This window comes from Colobus angolensis, unplaced genomic scaffold (genome assembly GCF_000951035.1).
Source record: "Colobus angolensis palliatus isolate OR3802 unplaced genomic scaffold, Cang.pa_1.0 Scaffold187, whole genome shotgun sequence".
NCBI classification, from domain to species: domain Eukaryota; kingdom Metazoa; phylum Chordata; class Mammalia; order Primates; family Cercopithecidae; genus Colobus; species Colobus angolensis.
The window spans coordinates 40974-66070 of NW_012115010.1; the positions used below are offsets into that span (position 1 = coordinate 40974).

At 48.1% G+C, this 25097-nt stretch overlaps 1 protein-coding gene across 1 annotated transcript in view; it reads right to left on the reverse strand.

The window, feature by feature from the left end:
• Positions 1-1111: 1111 nt before the first annotated feature.
• The window catches only part of LOC105510342 (putative uncharacterized protein FLJ41591), a 42709-nt gene continuing 18723 nt past the window's right edge, over positions 1112-25097 (reverse strand). Inside the window, 6 exon segments of the mRNA XM_011940048.1 lie at positions 1112-1424; positions 7569-7658; positions 7660-7709; positions 9280-9315; positions 9318-9418; positions 11793-12179. Of these exon segments, the coding sequence (XP_011795438.1) occupies positions 1317-1424; positions 7569-7658; positions 7660-7709; positions 9280-9315; positions 9318-9418; positions 11793-11944 (537 nt within the window). The 5' untranslated portion in view covers positions 11945-12179 and the 3' untranslated portion in view covers positions 1112-1316.

Genomic DNA, 25097 nt, shown 5'->3' on the forward strand with positions numbered 1-25097 from the left:
TCTAAAGGACTTTATTGGGACAACTGGTGAAATCTGAACTTCGACTGTAGATTCCAGTATGGAATTCATGTGAAACATCTAGAAGGTCTTTCTTCTCAGGAAACACACTGAAGTATTGGTGGACTTGGGGGTGAAGGGACATCCTGTGTGCAAATTACTTACCAATGGTTCGGGAAAAAAATGTATATAGGTGTCTTCCTATGAGTGTGTATGTTGTGTAAGAGAGTGAGACAGAAAGAGTGAGAGAAAATTATAAAGTAAATGTGGCCATCAAGGGGAGAGGGAGGGAGGGAGAGACGACAGAGAGAGAGAGAGAAAAGAAAGAGCACGAACTTGTGAGTTAAGAAGTGTGGGCCGGGCGCGGTGGCTCAAGCCTGTAATCCCAGCACTTTGGGAGGCCAAGACGGGTGGATCACGAGGTCAAGAGATCAAGACCATCCTGGCCAACATGGTGAAACCCCATCTCTAAAACTACAAAAATACAAAAAACTAGCCGGGCGAGGTGGCGGGCGCCTGTAGTCCCAGCTACTCGGGAGGCTGAGGCAGGAGAGTCGCTTGAACCTGGGAGGCAGAGGTGGCAGTGAGCCGAGATGGCATCACTGCACTCCAGCCTGGACAACAGAGGGAGACTCTGTCTAAAAAAATTAAAAAATAGGCCAGGCGTGGTGGCTCACGCCTCTAATCCCAGCACTCTGAGAGACGGAGGTGGGCAGATCACTTGAGGTCACGAGTTTGAGACCAGCCTGGCTGGCATGGTGAAACCCCATCTGAATTACAAATACAAAATTAGCCCAGCGAGGTGGTACCTGTAATCCCAGCTACTCAGGTGGTTGAGGCAGGAGAATTGCTTTAATGCAAAAGGTAGAGGTTCCAGTGAGCCGAGATTATGCCACTGTACTCCAGCCTGGGTGACACAGGGAGACTCCGTCTCAAATAAATAAATAAAATAAAATAAAAAACATGGGGGGGGAGAGAGAAAGAGAAAGAGAGAGAATGACGGACAAATACAGACCAATGTTTGGAGGAGTTTTCATGTTAAAAGAAGGGAAATGAGATGGTAGCTATAGAGTGAAGTGAGGTCAAGGTAGGGTTTATTTTATTTTTTATTTTTAGTGTTTATTTTAAAGTGGAAACAATAACAGCACTTTTTACATGCTGGGGCTGGGGGTTGCGGGGGGCAGGGGCTGGAAGAGAATACAACCCAGAGAATATGAAGGATGCAAGAGAGAGACAGGGAGAGTTGCCAGAGGTAAGGAGGGATGGATGGGTTCCTGTGCCCAAGTGGCAGGTGGGCCTTTGTCAGGAGCATGGATGGCTCATCCACAGCACCAGAGGGGAAGGTAGAGGTGGTGGCTACACATGGAGGAGGTGGGTGGATGTGTCCTGGGAACTTGTGGAAGTTTCCTCTGATTGTTTCTATTCCCCTGGGGACACAGAAAGCAAGGTAGTCAGCTGAGATTCTTTGGAGGTTGAAGAAGAAAGTGAGAATCAGCTGTCTGGAAAATGTAAGACCTATACATTAGGGAAACAGGATGATTTCACTTCTCAACACTAAGAGGCTCACCTGAGTCAGTGATTGCAAAGTTAACCTCCATTATACCACCAGGGTCCCTTGGACCCAAAGTTATAGCTGACTAATCCATTCTTCTCCCCACCCCAAGCCCCCATTCATTTCCGTTTCTTTTTGGAGCAATTCTAGATGTACATACTGATATTTCATGACTTTTGTTCTTTTACAGGTCTTCCAATGAAATAAGTAAGTTTATTTCTTTTTCTCCCCGCCCCCCCGCCTTTTTTTTTTTTTTTTGAGATGGAGTGTCACTCTGTTGCTCAGGCTGAAGTGCAGTGGCACCATCTTGACTCACTGCAGCCTCCGCCTCTGGGATTCAAGTGATTCTCCCACCTCAGTCTCCCAACTAGCTGGGATTATAGGCATGCACCGCCACGCCTGGCTAATTTCTGTGGTTTTGAGGTGAGAAATTAAAGAAAAATAAAATTAAAAGGAAACAAATAAGTTTCCGTGTATTAGGCTGACTTGTCCCAGAGGCAGCAACAGGCACAGCCCAGACCCAGGAAAAGTCTTGATAATATTATCTAATGTGCTCTGGAGACTCTCCCAGCACTCCCTCAACATAAGGAGAAGAAAAACAAATTTTCCTTTGTTTTATGGAACGAGTTTATAGATTCCCGTTCTCTGTAACTGTAGAGTCCAGCCCTACTGGGCCTTGAGGGTTGTTTCCTTCGTGTGCAGAGACAAGAATTGGTAGAAAAATAAGACACGAGACTAAGAGATAGTAGGAAAGACTATCTTTAGCTGGGTAGCTGGGCCCCGGGGGTCACTACCACCAATGCGCGGAGTCCGGTAGTGGCCCCAAATGCCTGGACGCACTGCTGTTTATTGTATACAAGGCAAGGGGGCAGGGTAAGGAGAGTGAGTCATTCCAAGTGATTGATAAGATCAAGCAAGTCACGTGGGGGTCTTCTCCTTTGTGATAGCGGAAGCAGAGGGGGAGGACAGCATACATCAGCGTTTTTTCTATGCACTTATAGAAAGATCAAAGACTTTAATACTTTCACTAATTCTACTACTGCTATCTTATAGGAACTTAAAAGAGGAACCAGGTGTAGAGACAGGACATGAAAGTGGACAAGAAGCATGACCACTGAAGCATAGCGCCACAGAGAGACATTTAAGCCTCCAGATGACTGCAGGCAGGCCTGGCTAATGTCAGGCCTCCCACAAGAGCTGGTGGAGCAGAGTGTTCTCTAACTCCCCCAAGGAAAGGGAAACTCCCTTTCCCAGTGTGCTAAGTAACGGGTGCCTTTCCAGGCACTGGCGCTACCGCTAAACCAAGGCGTCCTCAAGCGGCCCTTATCAGGGCATGACAGAGGACTTTCACTCTTGTCTTCTGCTCACTTCTCACAGTGTCCCTTCAGCTCCTCACTCTGTATTGGCTGTATCCTTGGTTATAATAATAATACAGAGATTAATACTAAAAACTAATGATTGATGATATCCATATATAATCATCTCTATATCCTATTTTTTTTTTTTTTTTGAGATGGAGTCTCACTCTGTCACCCAGGCTGGAGTGCAGTGGCCCAATCTCAGCTTGTTGCAAGCTCCACCTCCCGGATTCACTCCATTCTTTTGCCTCGGCCTTCCGAGTGCTGGGACTACGGGCGCCTGCTACCATGCCCGGCTAATTTTTTGTTTTTGTATTTTTAGTAGAGACGGGGTTTCACCCTGTTAGCCAGGATGGTCTTGATCTCCTGACCTCGTGATCCACCTGCCTCAGCCTCCCAAAGTGCTGGGATTACAGGTGTGAGCCACCGTACCCAGCTCTATATCCTATTTCTAATATAACTTTTCTTATTCTAACTATTTTCTTTATTATATTGGAACAGGTTGTGCCCTCAGTCTCTTGCCTCGGCACCTGGGTAGGTTTCTGCCTACATGTAACTAGTGACTGCAAGTATTCTGTTTTATCTAAGAAGTACAATGAGGGTCATGAGAAGCCTGAGTAGGCCTGAACTACAGCTGCCTGGGTACCATAGCGAAGGTTATAGGATAAGTCCATGCCCAGACAAACCTAGATAACAAACATCTGGGCTGCTTGGCAACAGTCCTGTGCAATCCTGTCTTTGTCCTGCCTCTGTATCCCTGCTTTTCATGCCACTGTAAGCTTGCTTCAAGCTAGCCCACCCCCTTTTGTGAAGTATGTATAAAAGTCAGGTGCTGTCTTTGTTCTGGGCTCAGTCTTTTGGATGTTAAGTTTCCTGGGCCTGAGTGCACTCAATAAAGATTCTCCTGTTTCAACCTGAGGGCTCTCTTGTCCTCCTGAATCCTGCAACATTTCCAGTAGAGACAGGGTTTCATCATGTTGGCCAGGCTGGCCTCAAACTCCTGACATGAAGTATTCTGCCTGCCTCTGCCTCCCAAAGTGCTAGGATTACAGGCGTGAGCCACCACGCTCAACCATTTTCTTCCCTTTTTAAACAGAATAAAACTTGTTCTCTCTTGCAATGACTGTATAGATCTATTGGTAGGCCTTCTTTTAATCTGTCAGCACCATCCAGCCAAAGGCCACCAGGAACACAACTATCATGACATGAGTTAGCTTTGAGGGAGAACGTTTTGCATGCCACGGGGAACTGTTGGGCAAATCAGTAAGAGGGTGTCAGGGATGGTTTATTATAGGATTTGGGCATGTGTTAGGTGATTTGAGGAGTCCTTCCTCTGGAATGCTCTCAGGAAGTGGGGGTAATTCTATGATTGAGCATCTTAACACATCTCACCAAGAAGGAGGGAAGAGTAGAGGAAGGCCAAAGCCGTAATTGGCTAAATTAGCAGCAGTCGATGCTATTAGCCAGGACATGGGGTATGGCCTGGCTGTGAATCCCAGACCCACTTCTGGGGCTGCTTTTCTCTTTCCCAAAATCCAAGATACATTGTGAGATCTTAGCGGTCTTACTTCTTTTGCATCTTGAAATGACTTGCTGTTTCAAATGACTTAAGAGTCTTCAAGAGGCCGAGTGCAGTGGCTTACGCCTTAATCCCAGCACTTTGAGAGGCTGAGGCGGGTGGATCATGAGGTCAGGAGTTCGAGACCAGCCTGGCCAACATAGTGAAACTGTGTCTTTACTAAAAATACAAAAATTATCCAGGCATGGTGGTGCATGCCTGTAATCCCAGCTACTCAGGAGGCTGAGGCAGGAGAATCGCTTGAACCTGAGAGGCAGAGGTTGCAGTGAGAGATCGTACCACTGCACTCCAGCCTGGGTGACAGATTGAGACTCCGTCTCAAAAAAAAAAAGAGGTGTAAGAATTAAAGAGTAAAGAAACACGAAAGGGTATGGGGGTTGGGGGAGTGGAGTAACATGTATCACAGAGTAACAGAGGGAGGGATGGTAGAAGGTGATTGGAGAGTGTGACCCTGGAAGTGGATGGTGGATGGCGTTATGGCATCGGCAATGACAAGATCTAGACTTAGACCAGGGAAGTGAGTGGCTGGGGTAGGTAAGGCCTAGGTCAAGGAACTGGGGAACTGGGTATTAATTGGTGACAGAAGTTATGTTGGAAACTGAGTCAGGAGCTAAAACCTTCAAGGAATAAGTAAGTGTTGGCATGAGAGTGACTGGCCACCAGGACAGATGACAGCAATAAAGAGAGGTATTGGGCGGTATGGGCACAAGGCACAATGGAATGAGGGGTGGGGGGAACCAACAGAGAAAGGAAAGTAATCAGTGTCCTTAGGGGAGGATAGAGCAAAAGAAGAAAGGAGGCTGGGAATAGGGAGGACGGTAGGAAAATGAGCAAGGTTTCAGGAATCAGATATGGGATAAGAGATGAAGCTTCTTGTGCCTGACCCACACAGAGCAGAAATGCAGAACTTCGGGGTCGTTCTACAGTGAGCGTTAGTTCTTTGCACTCACTACCTGGGGGATGTCACCTCTGCCCAAGTGTAATGCGCAATGGGTTCGCCTTGCCTGCTGCCTAAACAGAGCTGATTCATTAGAACAGGGGAATTGCTATAGAGAAAGAGTAATTTGGCTGGGCACAGTGGCTCACACCTGTAATCCCAGCACTTTGGGAGGCCGAGGCGGGTGAATCACCTAAGGTCAGGAGTTTGAGACCAGCCTGGCCAACATGGTGAAACCCTGTCTCTACTAAAAATACCAAAAATTAGCCAGGTGTGGTGGCAAGGGTCTATAATCCCAGCTATTGGGGAGGCTAAGGCAGAAGAATCGCTTGAACCTGAGAGGCGGAGGATGCAGTGAGCCAATATCCTGCTATTGCACTCCAGCCTAGGCAACGAAAGTGAAACTCCATCTCAGAAAAGATAAAAAAAATAAAGAGTAATTCACGCAGGGCTGGCTGTGTGGGAAACCGGAGTTTTATTATTACCCAAATCAGTCTACCCGAGCATTTGGGGAGCAGACTTTTTAAGGACAACTTGGTGGGTGGGGGGAAGCCAGTGAGCCCAGGAGTGCTGATTGGTCAGGGATGAAATCATAGGGAATTGGAGCTGTCTTCTTGTGCTGATTAAGTTCCTCGGTGGGGGCCACAAGATCAGATGAGCCAGTTAATCGACCTGGGTGGTGCCAGCTGATCCATCAAGTGCAGGGTCTGCAAAATACCTCAAGCACTGATCTTAGGAGCAGTTTAGGGAGGGTCAGAATCTTGTAGCCTCCAGCTGCATGACTCCTAAACCATAATTTCTTAAAATTTTTTTTTTTTTTTGAGACAGACTTTCACTCTGTCACCCAAGCTGGAGTGCAGTGGTGAGATCCTGGCTCACTGCAACCTCCACACCGCCTCCCAGGTTCAAGCGACCCTCCCACCTCAGCTTCCTGAGTAGCTGGGAGTATAGGCATGTGCCACCACACCTGGCTAATTTTCGTATTCTTTAGTAGAGATGGGGTTTCACCACATTGGCCAGGCTGGTCTTAAACTCCTGACCTCAGGTGATCTACATGCTGTGGCCTCCCAAAGTGCTGGGATTACAGGGGTGAGCCTGGCCCATAATTTCTAATCTTGTGGCTAATGTTAGTCCTCCAAAGGCAATCTAGTCCCCAGGCAAGAAGGAGGTCTGCCTTGGGAAAGAGCTGTTAACATCTTTGTTTTAAACTATAAAATAAAATATAAACCAAACTTCTCCCAAAGTTAGTTCAGGCTATGCTCAGGAATGAACAAGGACAATTTGGAGGTTAGAGGCAAGATTGGGTTGGTTAAGTTAGATCTCTTTCATTGTCTCAGTCATAATTTTGCAAAAGCAGTTTCACAAGCAGTCGGTATCAGGAACCTCTGAAGACCACTATAGCAGTCCTCAGTGCCAGGCAAGTCCACTAAAATAGAAACACCAGGCTTTGCCAAGAAGGAAAAACAAAAACAAAACCAAAACAACTTTATCGAACATTTCAATAGAATCTCAGGGACAGGCTGGGCATGGTGGCTCACAACTGTAATCCCAGCAGTTTGGGAGGCCCAAGTGGGTAGATCACTTTGAGGCCAGGAGATCGAGACCAACCTGGCCAATATGTCGAAACCCATCTCTACTATAAATACAAAAAATTAGCCAGACGTGGTGGCGCTCACCTGTGATCCCAGATACTCTGGAGGCTGAGGCACAAGAATCACTTGAACCTGGGAGGCAGAGGTTGCAGTGAGTCGAGATTGCATCACTGTACTCCAGCCTGGGTGAGAGACAGAGACTCAAATTTCCATGGACAGGCATTCATGTTCAGGAGAAGGAGGGGTCTGGGCACTGGAGTCCAAGGAAAGAGCCTCGGTAAAGGTACAGAAACGTTAAGCATGGAACAATCAGAAAATGAGGGGTCCGGCTCGTACATCTACGACCCATCCAGCCGCCTGGGAAGGTAGGATCTGGGCCTTGGCCTGTCCCAGAGAATGCAGGCTCCACGTGGGCTCCTTCCTACTGTAATTGACTCCGTTAAACCCACATCCATCCGCTCACAGACTGGTTCATGTGCCAGACTCAGCCAGCGGGTGGAGCTTCTCCCCAACACGCAGCACCCCAGCCTGGCTCTGACAGGCTGTTCCTTACATCATGGCAGTTTTTCACCAGGGAACCACTGTCTCCACAAGCCAAATGCTGTTGTAGGCCAATCTGAAATCCATGCACCTTTGTTATCAGGTAGGTCATCGTGGAGGACACACCCATGGAAGGCGGCCTTCCACCCCCATCCTATAAAAAGAAGGCCACTTCAGCAGATAGAATAAAGAGTCTGACAATGTCGTTTTTTTTTTTTTTAACTTTCTCATATGGGCCAACCAGTAACCATGATCACAACCACATTTGAGGATCAGGGCTCTTTGCAGCTGGGGCAATACTTCTTTTTTTTTTTTTTTTGAGACGGAGTCTTGCTCTGTCGCCCGGGCTGGAGTGCAGTGGCCAGATCTCAGCTCAATGCAACCTCCGCCTCCCGGACTCAAGCCATTCTCCTGCCTCAGCCTCCCAAGTAGCTGGGACTACAGGCGCCCGCCACCTTGCCCAGCTAGCTTTTTGTATTTTTTAGTAGAGACAGGGTTTCACCGTGTTAGCCAGGATGGTCTCGAACTCCTGACCTCGTGATCCACCCATCTCGGCCTCCCAAAGTGCTGGGATTACAGGCTTGAGCCACCGCACCCAGCCGGGGCAACACTTATTGATCGGGTGCAACTTATCATGGAGGACCTGGTATTAGAGGACACACTGACAACATAGAATAATACAGGCAAGTACAATCAAGGCATTAAAAGTCCTCACATCAAGATGGACATGGCCTTCTCCCAGTGCATTCCACATACAGCATTTATTTGGCCATCGCTGCTGTGTATTTCTTTAAGAACGCATTTTCTCCTAATCATTCCATTTCAAACAGAGCCACAGCTTTAAATGCTTAGTCTCAAAAGAGGTGAGTCCCTTTCAGCATCTCATGGGGCATACTGTATCTCCTTTCTTTCTTTCTTTTTATAAATTTTTTTTTTTGAGACAGAGTTTCACTCTTGTTGCCCAGGCTGGAGTGCAATGGGTGATCTCGGCTCACTGCAACCTCCGCCTCCCGAGTTCAAGCGATTCTCCTGCCTCAGCCTCCTGAATAGCTGGGATTACAGGCATGTGTCACCAATAGTTTTGTATTTTTAGTAGAGACGGGGGTTTCTCCATGTTGGTCAGGCTAGTCTCGAACTCCTCAGGTGATCCACCCGTTTCGGCCTCCCAAAGTGCTGGGATTACAGCTGTGAGCCACCGTGCTTGTAAAAGGACAGCAAAAAGAGATGCTGTCCTTGTCCACTTTAGAAAGCGGAGGAGGGCGGATCACCTGAGGACAGGAGTTCCAGGCCAGCCTGGCCAACATGGTGAAACACTGTCTCTAGTAAAAACACAAAATTTAGGTTGCAATGAGCTGATGGACCCACCTGGGGTCAAGACAGTGACCAAGTGAAATGGGCATGGGCATCACGAGGTGTCTGCAGAAGGAAGTTGGAGGAGAGTGGTCCGAGTTCTTTTAGGAAAACCATCACTGTCAAGAGTGGAGCTTAAGCAGTCTGGCTGGGTAGGAGGCAAAAGCGGAACCAATAAACCCTGGCCATCCCCCACCCGCTTCCCGGGGTTGCAGAGAGAAGTCCAACTGTGAGATCACGCCCTGAGGGGGCTGTCGCCCTGGGGGTCACAGCCCTGCCCCGCTCCTTGCCCTGTCGGTGGGGACTGGGGACAAACTACTTAACCTCTGGACTCTCAGCTTCCCCACCTGGGAAGTGGGAACACCAATGCCTACCTCTTGGGGTGGAGGGAGCAGAAACGGAGCCGAGGGGCGACAGTGGCTTAGTAGTCTGCAATGTGGGTCCAAGTATCCAACTAGCTTCTCCCGAAGGGGTCTTGGCTGTGATACGGAAGCACCTGAGCAACTGTGTTGCCTGCAGACAATACAATAGGAAGCATTTACTGTTTGGCCTAGGCTGTGTGCTGAGTGCTCTCCTCATTACAAACTCCCAACGGTTACCTACAGAAGGAAACCCTGAGACACAGGTTAAGCAGCTTAGGCAACATAAGGAGACCCAGATTCTACCAAAAAAAAATTTTTTTTTTTTTTTGAAACGGAGTCTTGCTCTGTCGCCCAGGCTGGAATGCTGGAATGCAATGGCACGATCTTGGCTCACTGCAACCTTCACCTCCCGGGTTCAGGGTAGTCTCCTGCCTCAGCCTCCTGAGTAGCTGGGATTAGATCTTTTAGCAAGTTGGATGCGATGACTCACGCCTGTAATCCCAGCACTTTGGGAGGCCAAGACAGGTGGACCACCTGAGGTCGGGAGTTTGAGACCAGCCTGACATCAACATGGAGAAACTCCATCTCTACTAAAAATACAAAATTAGCCAGGCGTGTGGCGCATGCCGATAATCCTAGCTACTAGGGAGCTGAGGCAGGAGAATCGCTTGAACACCCGTTCTCTGGTCTCATGGAAAAATGGTTTGGAAAATGGAAGGGACTCGTGACCTCAATTTTTACCTCCCTTGCAATTATTACCAGTGTACTCATTCTTGTAGGTTGTGTCATACCTGTATTTGTGGATTTGTACAAAGGCTTATAGAAACAGCTCTTGGCCGGGCCTGGTGGCTCAAGCCTGTAACCCCAACACTTTGGGAGGCCGAGATGGGTGGATCACGAGGTCAGGAGGTCGAGACCATCCTGGCTAACACAGTGAAACCCCGTCTCTACTAAAAAATACAAAAACAAAAACTAGCCGGGCGAGGTGGTGGGAGCCTGTAGTCCCAGCTACTCGGGAGGCTGAGGCAGGAGAATGGCGTAAACCTGGGAGGCGGAGCTTGCAGTGAGCTGAGATCAAGCCACTGCACTCCAGCCTGGGCGACAGAGGGAGACTCCGTCTCAAAAAAAAAAAAAAAGAAAGGAAGAAAAAGAAACAGCTCTTACAAAAACCCCTCTCCATTCTCCCCCGCCCTTCTAGACAACCAAGAGGAGCAACAAAGCCAAAATATGTTAGAGAAATTTGAAGAGGAAGAACTATAAAGTCAAGAGGGGGAAAATTGCCAGAAACAGTAAGTTCCTCTTCAAAGCTTCCTTGGTCTTTCTTGCCCTGTACATAGCCCTTCCTGCTTAATCTGGAGTGAGCACTTGTTTCTCTGCTTAATGGGTAACTAGCAAACCTCTTACTCTGTAAACAACTCTTCCCCCCTAGTTAGTAATGGGCAGCCTCTCCCTTCCTGCCTAATTGGCCTTATCCAATTTCAAGTATTAGCCAGTCCGGTCAGCTTAGACTGTGCTGTCTGACTCCAGCCAATGGGGAAAGGACACAGAAATAGGAACTGCATTAGGGATAAAAACCTCCGCTCTACCCAGCTTGGTGTGCTGTTGGGATCAGTCAGATGCAAGCAGTATGCTTTTGCAGAAGTAAATGGGCCTTGCTGAGAAATTCTTTGTTTAAGTGGTGGTTTTTCTTTGCGGCACCGAATACTTGTTTCTAATATCTGGGAGGCAGAGGTTGTGGTGAGCCGAGATCTTACCTGGGTAACAAGAGCAAAACTCTGTCTCAAAAAAAAGAAAAAAAAAGAAAAAAACAAAAAAAGGCCTGGCGCCGTGGCTCACATCTGTAATCCTAGCACTTTGGGAGGCTGAAACAGGCAGATCACTTGAGCACAGAAGTTCGAGACCAGCCTGGGCAACACTGGTGAAACCCCATCTCTACAAAAAATACCAAAATTAGCTGGGCATGGTGGTGCAGGACTGTCATACCAGCTACTTGTGAGGCTGAAGTGGGAGGATGGCTTGAGTCCAGTAGGTGGAGGTTACAGTGAGCTGAGATCACGCCATTGCATTTCAGCCTCGGTAACAGGGCCAGACTCTGTCTCAAAAAAGAAAAAGAAAAAGAAAAAAAAAAATTGGTGGAATCTCTTACACCAATAAGGTGGTGTACCTTTTTGTATGCTTAAGATCTTCTATTTTCTTTTCTATGAGGTGACTGCTCAGATCCTTTCCCCATTGGCCTTTGAACTGTTGATATTTTGCATTTGCATCCCTAACCCACTTGTCCTAGTCTATGATTTCAGTTACACATCCAACTTTATTTTTTTAAGATGGCTAACCAGTTGCCTCAGCATCATATATGGAGTAGCCCATCTTCTCATCAGTCTGAGATGCCACTTTTGTCATATAATAAAGGCCTCATATATACTTAGGTCTATTTCTGAACCTTTCATTTAAGCAAAAGAGGCTTCTGGTATTGTGGCTGTTTTTTAAACCTTTGATTGATCGCATACCTACCTTTGTGTACCTACCTTTGTGTACCTGTGAATGTGGCCTTGTCCCTGTGGTTAGCAAGGAGCATGTGTTCCATTCCTCCTCTGGCTGCCCTTCGACACGACACCATCCACTGCTCACAATGCCGCCAGGGGAGTCTGAGCACCTCCAGAGGTGCCAACCTGACCATGCCAAGGCTGCCAATTCCAGGTGCTTCTAAAGTTTTCAGTCCTTGGACACCAGAAGGCTGCTAGGTTTCCTGCCAGCTGGGGAGAGTAGCCTATTCAACTATTCCACCTATTCAACTCCAGATCCTGCTATTTCTGTTTTTCTTGGCCCTAATTCCGTTTTTGCCCTGTCTTCTGGAATGGCTCCTTCAAATTCCCCTTTTCATCACATCAGTTTTCACAGGTAGTTGAAGAGATCTGCTTGGAGAGAGATACCATTTTGTTTCCTTATTTTCCTTTGCCTCCTCTCTGACTCCGTCGACCACCCCCACGAGCTGCCCAGCCCCACCATTCTTTTCTCTCCGTCCTGGGCCTCTTCACAGTTACCAACCAAAAACTTTCATTTATAGCAACAGAAACAGAACTGTGCCAATCTGTGTGGACTTGGTGGGGGAAGGGAGATTGTTTGGCTGCAGCAGCCAGCAAAGTTGGTGTTCCATGTGGCTCCCTTTTTGTTTCTGTGTGTGTGTGTGTGTTTTTTTTTTTTTTTGAGACAGAATTTTGCTCTTGTTGCCCAGGCTGGAGTGCAATGGCATGATCTCGGCTCACCTCAACCTCCGCCTCCTGAATTCAAGCGATTCTCCTGCCTCAGCCTTCCTAGTAGTAGCTGGGATTACAGGTATGTGTAATACACAGCCTGGCTAATTTTGTATTTTCAGTAGAGACAGGGTTTCTCCATGTTGGTCAGGCTGGTCTCGAACTCCCAACCTCAGGTGATCCACCTGCCTTGGCCTCCCAATGTGTTGGGATTACAGGCATGAGCCACTGCGCCTGGCTGTTTTTTTGTTTTTTGATACACAGTCTCACTTTGTCATCCCAGCTGGAATGCACTGAAGAGATCACGGCTCACTGCAGCCTTGACCTCCTGGCTCAAGCAGTCTTCCTGCCTCAGCCTCCCAAGTAGCTGGGACTATAGGCGCGCATCACCACAGCTGGTTAATTTTTTTTGAGACGATGTCTTGCTCTGTCGCCTAGGCTGGAGTGCAGTGATGTGATCTCGGCTCACTGCAACCTCCGCCTCTTGGGTTCAAGCGATTCTCCTGCCTCAACCTCCTGAGTAGCTGGCACTACAGGCGTGAACATCTGGCTAATTTTTGTGTTTTTAGTAGAGACAGAGTTTCACCATGTTGGCCAGGCTAGTCCTGACCTCAAGTGATCCACCTGTCTTGGCCTTCCAAAATTCTGGGATTATAGGTGTGAGCCACCATGCCTGCCCACCTGGCTAATTTTTCTTAATTTTTTTTTTTTTTTTTTGTAGAGATGAGGTCTACCTATGTTGCCGTGGGTGGTCTCAAACTCCTCCTCAAGCGATCCTCCCCACTTGGCCTCCCAAAGTGCTGGGATTGCAGGCGTGAGCTATTGCGCCAAGCCCATATGCCCCTTTTAAAAAAGGATATTTAGTAGAGAGGAGCATCTTGCTACAGTCTTGCTGCTCACAGTGTGGTCCCCAGACCAGCACCATTGACATCATCTGGGAGTGGGTTAGAAGTGCAGAATCACTGGCTCCAGACCTATTGTGTCAGAATCTGCATGTTAACAAGGTTCCCCCAGAATGCACATGCACATCAGAGTTTGGGAAGCGTTCTGCTCTGGGACTTGATGACTGAAGGAGGGAGGCCGAGGGAGAGAGAAGAAGCAAATGTGTTTTTCAAGACCTCACTTATCACTGCCAATATCTGAAACTTGGGGACCACACGGATTTGGATAACAAGTGATACAGTTATAACTCCAGATGTCTACGCTGGTGGCTAAGTGGATCTTAGAACACTTTCTGGGGTTATAAAATACAGAATCAGCAAGCTGAGGCAGAAAGGCCTAAAGGGAGATGGCAAATCCGTGTGAGCAAGGCTGAGTCTAAAGACCCATGGGCCCAGGGTGCTTATTGAGAAGAGAGTCCGTGGCACCATTAGGGGCAGAGGATGGAAGCAAGTACGTATGAAGCTAGGCATGGTGGCATGCGCCTGTAGTCCCAGCTACTCAGGAGGATGAGTTGGAGGGTCACTTGAGCCGGGGAGGTCGAGGTTGCAGTGAGCCATGGTCACGCCACTGTGCTCCACCACGGGCCACAGAGAGAGACTTGTCAAAAAAAAAAAAAAGAAAGAAAGAAAAAGAAAAAAAAAAGAGTTAGTTGAAAATCTCTTTGAAAATCAGACGAGGCCTTTGAAAACATAGAGAGACTGGACTTCTGTTTCTGTGATTGGGGTGAAGTATACAGGTGGTTCCCAGTAGCCATGGACTGGGAGATATGACACAAAGATAGTATTTTGTGTAAGAAGAGGAGTACATGTTTCAGAATCCCTGAAACACCTGTAACGAGCAGGCAGGCCGAGAGAAGTGACAACATATGTCCTTATAAAGATTTAGAGGCAAATGTTTAGAGCAGCATTATTTGAACAGCTCTGAACTGAAAACTACTCAAATGTCCATCAGTGGGGGAACGGATAAACAAAATGTGATATTCAGAAATAAAAACATAATGGTACAACATAATGGCACATGCCACAATGGTGATGAACCTCAGAAACATTACACTCAGAGAAAGACATCAGTCAGACACAAAAGACCACATACAGTGTGATTCCCTTCATATGAAATGCCAGGAAAGGGAACTCTGTAGACATAAAGTAGATCAGAGGTTAACTCAAGATGAGGGTGGGAATGGGCAATGACTGGGTAGGGGAGGCAAAACTTTACCTCTATCCCCTTAGGGTCCCTGCTGGGTCTGAGACTGAAACTGACATCAGATAGATTAGCAGGAGGAAAGCATAGACACTCAATGTAAGTTTTACATGACACGGGAGCCCTCATAAGGAAATTAAAACCCAAGTCCACGATCATATATGTGCATTTGTTCTTGTTATTTTCTGCCTCCCCCTGCACTTGCCATTCTTCTGTCTCCTGCTGTTTTGTACTGCATAGAGCTGCATAAGGGTAGCCAGCCAAACAGCAGCCCCTCTTGCAGCAGCTGGTCACAGGGCTGCCCCTGCTACTCATCCTGTGCCTCATGGGTAACATGTTATGCCCATGTCCAAGGTACAGAAAAGTGGACCCAGAGCCAGGGAGAGGTGGTAGGGACCCTTGGGCGGGGCAGGGGTTGCTTATTGAGTCACCTTTAGGGGGAGAGGGTGGAAGCAAGCACTTTTGACAATCCTGTGTCTGCCCTGTTTCTGGAGAGGCAGATGCAGAGAGCAGGTCAGAGGGAATTTGACTGGACAGGAAGCTAGGGGGTTGAGGGTAGCCATTGCATATAACCAAGCCTGTTACTCATTTCTTTGGTATCCAATGTCATTGTGACATGCTCCAGAAACCTCTGTCAAAATAGTGGTCTTCCTAATGATACTAAACAACAACTAAGACTGTTTATTGAGTTTGTGAAATCAAGGAGTGGCTGCTCTTCTAGAAGCAGTGAGTTGATGTCTGTTCTAACATTATTCTGAGACAAGGAAACCTTTTTATACTTTAACGTCCACGGGTCAGAATTTCTCAGATCATATATTTGCACGTAGCAGAGAAGATGCTCTTTTAATAAAATTCCAGAAATTTGTTGTGCACGTTATTTAATAGAGAATAATATCAGATTATTCCTGCACTTGTCCATTCATGTCACAGGTGGACCTGGGAGTAACACGTGGCACCCAAACAGATCACCAGAGTTCACACATGTTCCACCTGCCCTTCCTGCATAAGAGCACCACTCCCTCCTCCTGATGATGGATCAGGGTCATTAATCCCTGCCAAGATGGCGACTGCTCCTGCCTGCTAGTTCAACCTGTCCAGCCATGGCTGCAGCTTAAAGGCTTGAAGTTCAATGGGACCCACTTCTGTTGCCACCCTTTCTTTCCTTTATTTTTATTTTTATTTATTTGAGACAGGGTCTGGCTCTGTTACCAAGGCTGGAGTGCAGTGGTGCAATCACGGCTCACTGGAGCATCCAATAGCCGTTCGGAGGTTATTGGCCCGGGGCAGGCGTGAAGGGGGAAGATCAGGCTCCGGGTGGGAGGACACCACAGGGCGGGGTGACTGGCGGGGTGCTCTGGGGGGAAGATGGCGTCAAGGCCCCAAGCAAGGTTGGGATAAATTTTCTCTCTGAGACACAGACTGCCGCCTGTAGCGTCAGCATTTACCATTCCCGTCCTCCTTCCTAACACAACAGCTGAGATGGGAGTTTATGTCTCTTTTATTTGATTTCAGAAAAGCAAGAAGGTATCCTAGATCGGATAGTGACAGTCAGTCAGTCATGCTCCCCCTGCAGGACGGAGAGCGGGATGGCAGGGATTGCCTGGTGAACAACTAGGTCAAAAAATATAAACTGTGCCTTTCCCAATGCCAGCCTCGGGTCCGAGGGCTCTACGTGCATTATCTCATTTAATTCACTCAACACTCCTAAGAGGTGGGCATTATTGTTAGCCATGGCCAGGATTAGGGTGAGGCCAGTCCTCTAGGTTCGAATTTCAGGGGGTGCTCCTCCAGAACCCTTCAGTAATCAAAATAAATAATAGTTCAATGCAATATATCTTATTCGATGATAAGATAATCAAGACATTTATCTGGATTGCTGAGTCTTTTGGTGCCCCTTACTTTTTTTTTTTAACCTCTCAGCAAGTGTTTTCCTCATTTCACTTTACCCCAATCTCCACCGTGTCATTGTCATCTCCATTCTATTACCCTGTGAAGTGCAATATGGCAGCCACCCACCTCGGCCTCCCAAAGTACTGAGATTATAGGTGTGAGCCACTGAGCCTGGCCTATCTATCTATCTGTCTGTCTACCTATCTATTTTTTTTTTTCTAAGATGGAGTCTCGCACTGTCGCCTGGGCTGGAGTGCAATGGCACTATCTCAGCTCACTGCAACCTCCGCCTCGCGGGTTTAAGCAATTCTCCTGCCTCAGCCTACCAAGTAGCTGGGACTACAGGAGCGTGCCACCACACTGGACTAATTTTTTTTTTTTTTCTGAGACGGAGTCTCGCTCTGTCGCCCAGGCTGGAGTGCAGTGGTCGGATCTCAGCTCACTGCAAGCTCCGCCTCCTGGGTTCGCGCCATTCTCCTGCCTCAGCCTCCCGAGTAGCTGGGACTACAGGCGCCTGCCACCTCGCCCGGCTAATTTTTTGTATTTTTTTTTAGTAGAGATGGGGTTTCACCGGGTTAGCCAGGATGGTCTCGATCTCCTGACCTCGTGATCCGCCGTCTCGGCCTCCCAAAGTGCTGGGATTACAGGCTTGAGCCACCGTGCCCGGCCTGGACTAATTTTTTTGTATTTTTAGTAGAGATGGGGTTTCACCGCGTTAGCCAGGATGGTCTCCATCTCCTGACCTCATGATCCACCGCCTCCGCCTTCCAAAGTGCTGGGATTACAGGCTTGAGCCACCGCGCCCGGCTGTATCTATCTATATTTTGAGACAAGGTTTCCCTCTGTTGTCCAGGCTGGAGTGCAGTGTTACAATCACGGTTCACTCACCATACACCAAGATAAATGCCAAGTGGGTCAAAGATTTCAAAGTGAAAAAAATGGAACTATAAAAGTATGTAAGGGCCAAGACCGGGTGCGGCGGCTCACGCCTGTAATCCCAGCACTTTGGGAGGCCGAGGAGGGCGGATCACGAGGTCAGGAGTCGGAGACCAGCCTGGCCAATGTAGTGAAACCATTTCTACTAAAAATAAAAAAATCAGCTGAGTGTGGTGGCATGCGCCTGTAGTTCCAGCTACTCAGGGGGCTGAGGCGGGAGAATTGCTTGAACCCGGAGGTGGAGGTTGTAGTGAGCCAAGATCATGCCACTGCACTTCAGCCTAGGTGACAGAGTGTGACTCCATCTCAAAAAAAAAAAAAAAGCAAAACAAAACTATATAAGGGCCAAGCACGGTGGTTCATGCCTGTAATTCCAGCACTTTGGGAGGCCGAGGTGTGCAGATCACTTGAGTCCAAGAGTTTGAGACCAGCCTGGGCAATATAGCAAGACCTCATCTCTACAAATAATTTATAAAAACAGAAATAAAAATTGTAAAAAAAGGACCCAAAAAAAAAGTATAGAGGAGGCCAGGGGTGGTGGCTCATGCCTGTAATCCCAGCACTTTGGGAGGCCGAGGTGGGTGGATCACCTGAGGTCGGAAGTTCGAGACCAGCCTGACCAATGTGGAGAAACTGACCAGGCATGAAGGCACATGCTTGTAATCCCAGCTATTCAGGAGGCTGAGGCAGGAGAATCACTTGAACTCAGGAGGCGGAGGTTGTGGTGAGGTAAGATGGTGCCATTGCACTCCAGCCTGGGCAACAAGAGCGAAACTCTATCTCAAAATAAAATAAAATAAAATAAATAATAGTAATAATAAATAATAATTAGCCAGGCATGGTGGTGTGCACCTGTGGTCTTAGCTACTCAGGCAGGCTGAGGTGGGAGCATCACTTGAGCCCAGGAGGTTGAGACCAGCCTGAGCAACATAGTGAGACACCATCACTATTAGAAGGAAAAAATGTAGTAAAATATGAAGCTTTTTTCTTTCTTCTTCCCTCTCTCTCCACTTGTCATGATGTTTTTCACTTTCTATTTTATGGTCACACTCCTCAGGCACAGGACACAGGTAGGAGAGTGCAGACTCTTGCAGGAGCCCAGAGGCCCTCTGTCTCACAACTTAGGATTGTCCCTGTGACCTCAAAACTCACTAGTCAAGTAGGAGGTCTGAGCTCCCAGTGGGGGTAACCAGTCATCCAGTTTGCTAGGGGATTAGGGGTTTCCTGGAATATGGGACTTTGAGAACGAAAACTGGCAAGGTTTCAGGCGATCAGGGAGAGTTGGTTACCCTAGAGCTCTGACCTGTGCTAGACATCAGAGTGGGCTCCAAATTTTGGGGGAAACCATCCTGACATAGTTCACAGGTGGCTTTCCCCAAGGGTGGCACATGCCGAAAGGATGTGGTCGGGGGGATGCAGCTGGTTTTCAGTGGTCTCCAGAACCCACAGACAGGCAGAGGAGCCCCCTCACCCCACCAACTATGGGCTTATTGCCTTTCACACACCAAGTCCCAAGAGCCCATAACACCTCTTTTGACCATCAGGGCCCTCATTCTGCTCCTCAGGAAGTCCTGGCACCCTGGCCATGAAATCTGGCTCTGAGACTGACATTCCTGCTGAGACTGGGATATTCTCCTTTTACTCATATCTAAGAGCCTGGGAGTTTCCTTTTGTGTCCAATAAGGGCTAATCCTGGGTGGTCTATGACTGCCTGTCTGCAAGGTCACAGAAGGACGTGACCTCCATCTCCTGTTGCTTTCCTGATGGCTTACTTGGTCTCCTGCAAGTTCTCCAGTGCCAGCTCAGTCCTTGTTCAACTCTACGTTTTCTGGAGAGAACCCTTCTTGGCACTGTCAACTCTGTTGAGATAACTCTCCTCGAAATCTCCAGCCCCTTTCTCTAGCCACCCCTAGACATTCCTCTTGGAAACCCCCATCCCCAGGCTGTCCGAATTCCCTCTGGTCTCTCAGTCCTTGGATGCTGAGGGCAACTCCCTTTTCCTTCCTCAAGTCCTTACTTTCCTTGGCTTCAGGCACTTGCAGCTTTGTGGCCTTTTGTGGTTTTCCTTCTGCCTCTCCAGACACTGCTTCTCCATCCTTCACTTCATTTCCCTGCCTTGAATGTGGAGATGCTCATGACAGTGTTATGGAACCACTTTCCTCCTCTCACCCCATTGCTCCCTGGGGAGTTCCACACATCTCAGGACTCTTGTGTCTGTTTCTCACTGACCACCCAAGGCCACTCCTCCAACTAAGGCCTCCCCTGAGCTCCAGACTCCTGAGCGTATGGACTCTGGACATTTGTCCCCATATGGATACCCTGCAGACATTACACCATGGCTGCAACTGAGCTCTTGAAAACCTTCCCACGGCCGAGCATGGTGGCTCTCGCCTGTGATCCCAGCACTTTGAGAGGCTGAGGCAGGTAGATTGCTTGAGCCAAGTTTGAGACCAGCCTGAGCAACACGGTGAAACCCTGTCTCTACTAAAAATACCAAAATTAGCCGGGCATGGTGGCACACGCCTGTAATCCCAGCTACTCGGGAGGCTGAGGCAGCAGAATCACTTGAACCCAGCAGGCAGACGTTGCAGTGAGCCAAGATCATGCCTGACCAACATGGTGAAACACCGTCTCTACTAAAAACACAAAAATTAGCTAGGCGTGGTTTCGGGTGCCTGTAATCTCAGCTACTTGGGAGGCTGAGGCAGGAGAATTGCTTGAACTCAGGAGGCGGAGGTTGCAGTGAGCCAAGATCATGCCACTGCACTCCAGCCTGGGCAAAAGAGCAAGATTCCATCTCAAAAAGAAAAAAAGAAAAAAAATTAGCTGGGCGTGGTGGTGGGAGCCTGTAAGTCCCAGCTACTCAGGAGGCTGAGGTGGGAGGATCACTGAAGCCCAGGATGTGGAGGTTGCAGTGAGCTGAGATCACACCATTGCACTCCAGCCTGGGCCATAGAGTAAGACCCTGTCTCAGAAAAAAAAAAAAAAAAAATCTTCCCCACCCTGTAACCCTCTCCTGCCTGCCTCAGTCAGTGTTCCCTGGACCTATTAGACCTTCTGTAAATACATGGAAAATGTCATCAAAATTAGAGTTTCTCCTCAAATAGTGTTCATTTTAATTTGGTATCACTCACACACTAAAAACTTGAAGAGGGTGTATTTTCTACCTCCAATCTGAAACTGTAGGAAAGGCCCTGTCTGAAAGGAGACTTCGGGAGCCGACAAAGGACCCTGAATAACTTCATCTCGGACGACTCCGCTTTTCTTCACCAATCAGGCAGTGACAAATATATCCACCAGGGGGCAGCATCTACTTATTTCTAGCCCTTGACTCCACCCTGGGACTTGATTTTGGGGTGGTTGCCAGGGAGAGAGCTCCTGGTTGGGGAGAAGGGTATCTTTGGGGCCCTTTCACACATTTTTGCCCCACACTCATACTTAGCGATAGGCTGGGTTTTCTCCATTTTGTTCATGAGGAAACAGAACTGGGATTTGAAACATGGGCCTTCGTGATTCCCGAGCTGATAACTGCTCCGTGGCGTCCATTCCCCTACCCTACCCCCTACTCCTGCAGACTCGTCTTTCCCTCGTTTGTTTACGAAGACAGGTACTTGGCTAATATGCTGCAGAGACAAGGATGTTCTCAGCCACTTCCTAGGCAAGCTCCACCCATCCTCCTACCCTCCCTTACTTCAGAGCATGGACTGTTACGGGTAAAGGACCTGGAGACGTCTAAAGCCCTTCATTACAGGATAAGGAAACCGAGGCTCCCAGGCGGGGAAGTGACTTTTTTTTTCTTTTTCTTTTTCTTTCTTTTTTTTTTTTTTAATTGAGATGGAGTCTCGCTCTGTCGCCCAGGCTGGAGTGCAGTGGCACAATCTCAGCTCACTGCAACCTTCACCTTCCCGGTTCCAGCTATTCTCCTGCTTCAGCCTACCGAGTAGTTGGGACTACAGGCGTACGCCACCACACCCTGCTAATTTTTTTGTATTTTTAGTAGAGACAGGGTTTCACCACGTTGGCCAGGCTGGTCTTGAACTCCTGACTTCAGGTGATCCGTCCGCCTCAGCCACCCAAAGTGTTGGGATTATAGGCGTGAGCCACTGCTCTTTGCCAGAAGTGACTTTTTACTTTTTCAAGCTACTCTCCTATGAGGGATGGAAGGATGGGACTCACGCACTGACTCTCAGTCCAGTATTCCAGCATGCCCTAAGGGCAACCTCTCTCTCCAGTGTCATCCCCATCTTTGGTCCCTGTTTTTCTCCTTTAAGTTCCTTCTCTCCAACAAAGGCCTGAGAGTTCTATACTACTCAGACACTGCCTAGAAATGCAGGGTTTGTAGGAATTCCTGGCCAACCCAGTATCAACAGAACCCCCAAGGGCCCAAGGACCCCAGGCTAGGAAACTCCCACGCTAAGGGTGGAGGTTTGGTTCTCATACTTAGGGAGCCCTCTGAGTACATTTTTTCCATCATGCATTCATTAATTCACACAAGATTTTCTGACTGCCTATGTGTGCCAGGCATGGTGCTGGGCATGGCAGAGCTACAGATAAGAACCAGCTGCTGCCCTTGATCACTTAGTCTGGTGGAGGAGACAAGTCTGAGGAAGAATGATGTTTATCTGACTCAGTGTCACTTAAACCTTGACTCAGCGTCACCTCTTTGAAAGGTTCTCCTGCACACTCTTCCACTAATCTAAAGTAGTTCTCTAGCCACATGTGGCACGCGTCTGTAATCCCAGCTGCTCAGGAGTCTGAGGCGGAGGATCTCTCGAGCCAAAGAGTTCAAGGCTGCAGCAAGCTATGGTCTCGCCACTGCACTCCAGCCTGGGTGACAGAGTGAGACCTTGTCTGTAAAAAAAAAAAAAAGCATTTGTATTTTAATTTTGAAAAAAATAAAATATGGAATGCTTCATGAATTTGCATGTCATCCTTGCACAGGGGCCATGCTAATCTCTGTATTGTTCAAAAAATAATGATTGCTTAATGTACAAATGTTCAGATGTTCTCTGCAGGGATTAGTGTAGGCCCATAGCTTAGTGATGCCTGGACGAGCTGGGCCCCTTTCTTTACCCCTCCCCAGCCCCACCTTCTCCTTCCCATTTGTTCATTAACACCTTCTCTGGCAAACATGAAAGACGGAAGGGTGGGGTAGGATTGTCAGTTTCATTTCCTTTATCAGATAAGTGACAATTTCTATCTTGGGTGTGAGTCTCAAGATATATTATAGGAGCCATGTTAAAGAAGCTTCAAAGATTGTGGAAGAAACAAGACAACTTGTGTGTTTTCAGTTTCTGTGTGTTTTCAGTCTCATAGCCATTGCAACATTTGTTCAAAGCCACATTTGGCCAGTTTCTAGCTGGACGACCTTCAACAAATTACCTAATCTTTCTGTGCTTCAGTTTCTTCTTTTTAGACTAACCATACTTACTTCATGGGCTTGACTTGTGTATTAAAAAAGAGAAAGTAAGCAAAGTTCCTAGACCAGAGCCTAGCATGCAGTGGCCACTCAACAGTGCAGTGGTTCTCAACTGCTGGGCCTGTTCCGTCTTCCCCTCTCCTAACTTCACCATGTTCAGCTCTGTCTCCTGTACATTAGCTGCTGCTGCAACCTGTCACCCTCCAACTTGGGGTGTAACAAACTAATTTCCTAAGGTCTTAATCTTAGACTAATTTCCTGAGGTCTTTAGGGATTTGGGGAGGCTCCCTGCATTGCTGGGGAAACCAGGTGGCTGGTTTTGTAGTGGAGGGGGGAAAAAGGAGGTGGCAAGGCATGCTGGTGACAAACAGATGGGAAGCTTATTTATCAGCACTTGATTGAGGCAGGTGGGCAGGAAAAGGCTGGGCCCTGCTGTCTGGCAATGACTTCCCTTCCCCTTTTTCCAATCCCTTTTTCCAATCCCTCTCACACATAGCCCTTAAAAAGGTTAATACTGAATTACACAATAAATAAAATAATCCAACCTCCAGGCAAAAATAGGAATATTACAGTTACAACTGGCCATCTGCAGTGGTTCACGCCTGTAATCCCAACACTTTGGGAGGCCGACGCAAGCGGATCACTGGAGGTCAGGAGTTTGAGACCAGCCTGACCAACATGGAGAAATCCCGTCTCTACTAAACGTACAAAATTAGCTGGGCTAATACCAGCTATTCGGGAGGCTGAGGCAGGAGAATTGCTAGAACCTGGGAGGCGGAGGTTGCAGTGAGCTGAGATCGCACCATTGCACTCCAGCCTGGGCAACAGAGCAAGACTCCGTCTCAAAAATAAATACATACATATATACATACATAAAGTTACAATCTACAATTTCATTCTTCTTTGATTTGCCCTCTCCCCTCCCCCACCTAATCACTGTTGTCCTTTTGGTCACACTGCCCCTTTGTGGCATCTCCTTCCTTTCAGGGCTGCCCAGACTGTAGCAGGCTGCAGTGGCTGGGGAGACCCCACTCATTCCTGCACCCCTCCTAACCAGTCCTAGATAGGGCTAAAGAAAGTCTATAAACCTTTCCAGAAGCTTCCAGTTGACACATTCTCTCTCTCCTCTGAAATCCTACAAGTGCTATCTCATGATTTACAAAGACCCAATACATGTGCTGTCTCATTCTGTCACTGCCAGTCTTAAGTCTTAAGCCCTCTGAGGCCTGGTTCTACAGCTGAGACATTCTCTATTTCTCTACCATCTCTCTGTCTGAATCAGAGCACACAGTATGAATGAGGTCAATAAACACACTGTTTTTGTTTTTGTTTTTTGTTTTTTTTTGAGACGGAGTCCTGCTCTGTTGCCCAGGCTGGAGTGCAATGGCGTGATCTCAGCTCACTGCAACCTCCACCTCCTAGGTTCAAGCGATTCTCCTGCCTCAGCCTCCCGAGTAGCTGGGACTACAGGCGCCTGCCACCTCGCCCGGCTAATTTTTTGTATTTTTTTTTAGTAGAGATGGGGTTTCACCGGGTTAGCCAGGATGGTCTCGATCTCCTGACCTCGTGATCCGCCGTCTCGGCCTCCCAAAGTGCTGGGATTACAGGCTTGAGCCACCGTGCCCGGCCTGGACTAATTTTTTTGTATTTTTAGTAGAGATGGGGTTTCACCGCGTTAGCCAGGATGGTCTCCATCTCCTGACCTCATGATCCACCGCCTCCGCCTTCCAAAGTGCTGGGATTACAGGCTTGAGCCACCGCGCCCGGCTGTATCTATCTATATTTTGAGACAAGGTTTCCCTCTGTTGTCCAGGCTGGAGTGCAGTGTTACAATCACGGTTCACTCACCATACACCAAGATAAATGCCAAGTGGGTCAAAGATTTCAAAGTGAAAAAAATGGAACTATAAAAGTATGTAAGGGCCAAGACCGGGTGCGGCGGCTCACGCCTGTAATCCCAGCACTTTGGGAGGCCGAGGAGGGCGGATCACGAGGTCAGGAGTCGGAGACCAGCCTGGCCAATGTAGTGAAACCATTTCTACTAAAAATAAAAAAATCAGCTGAGTGTGGTGGCATGCGCCTGTAGTTCCAGCTACTCAGGGGGCTGAGGCGGGAGAATTGCTTGAACCCGGAGGTGGAGGTTGTAGTGAGCCAAGATCATGCCACTGCACTTCAGCCTAGGTGACAGAGTG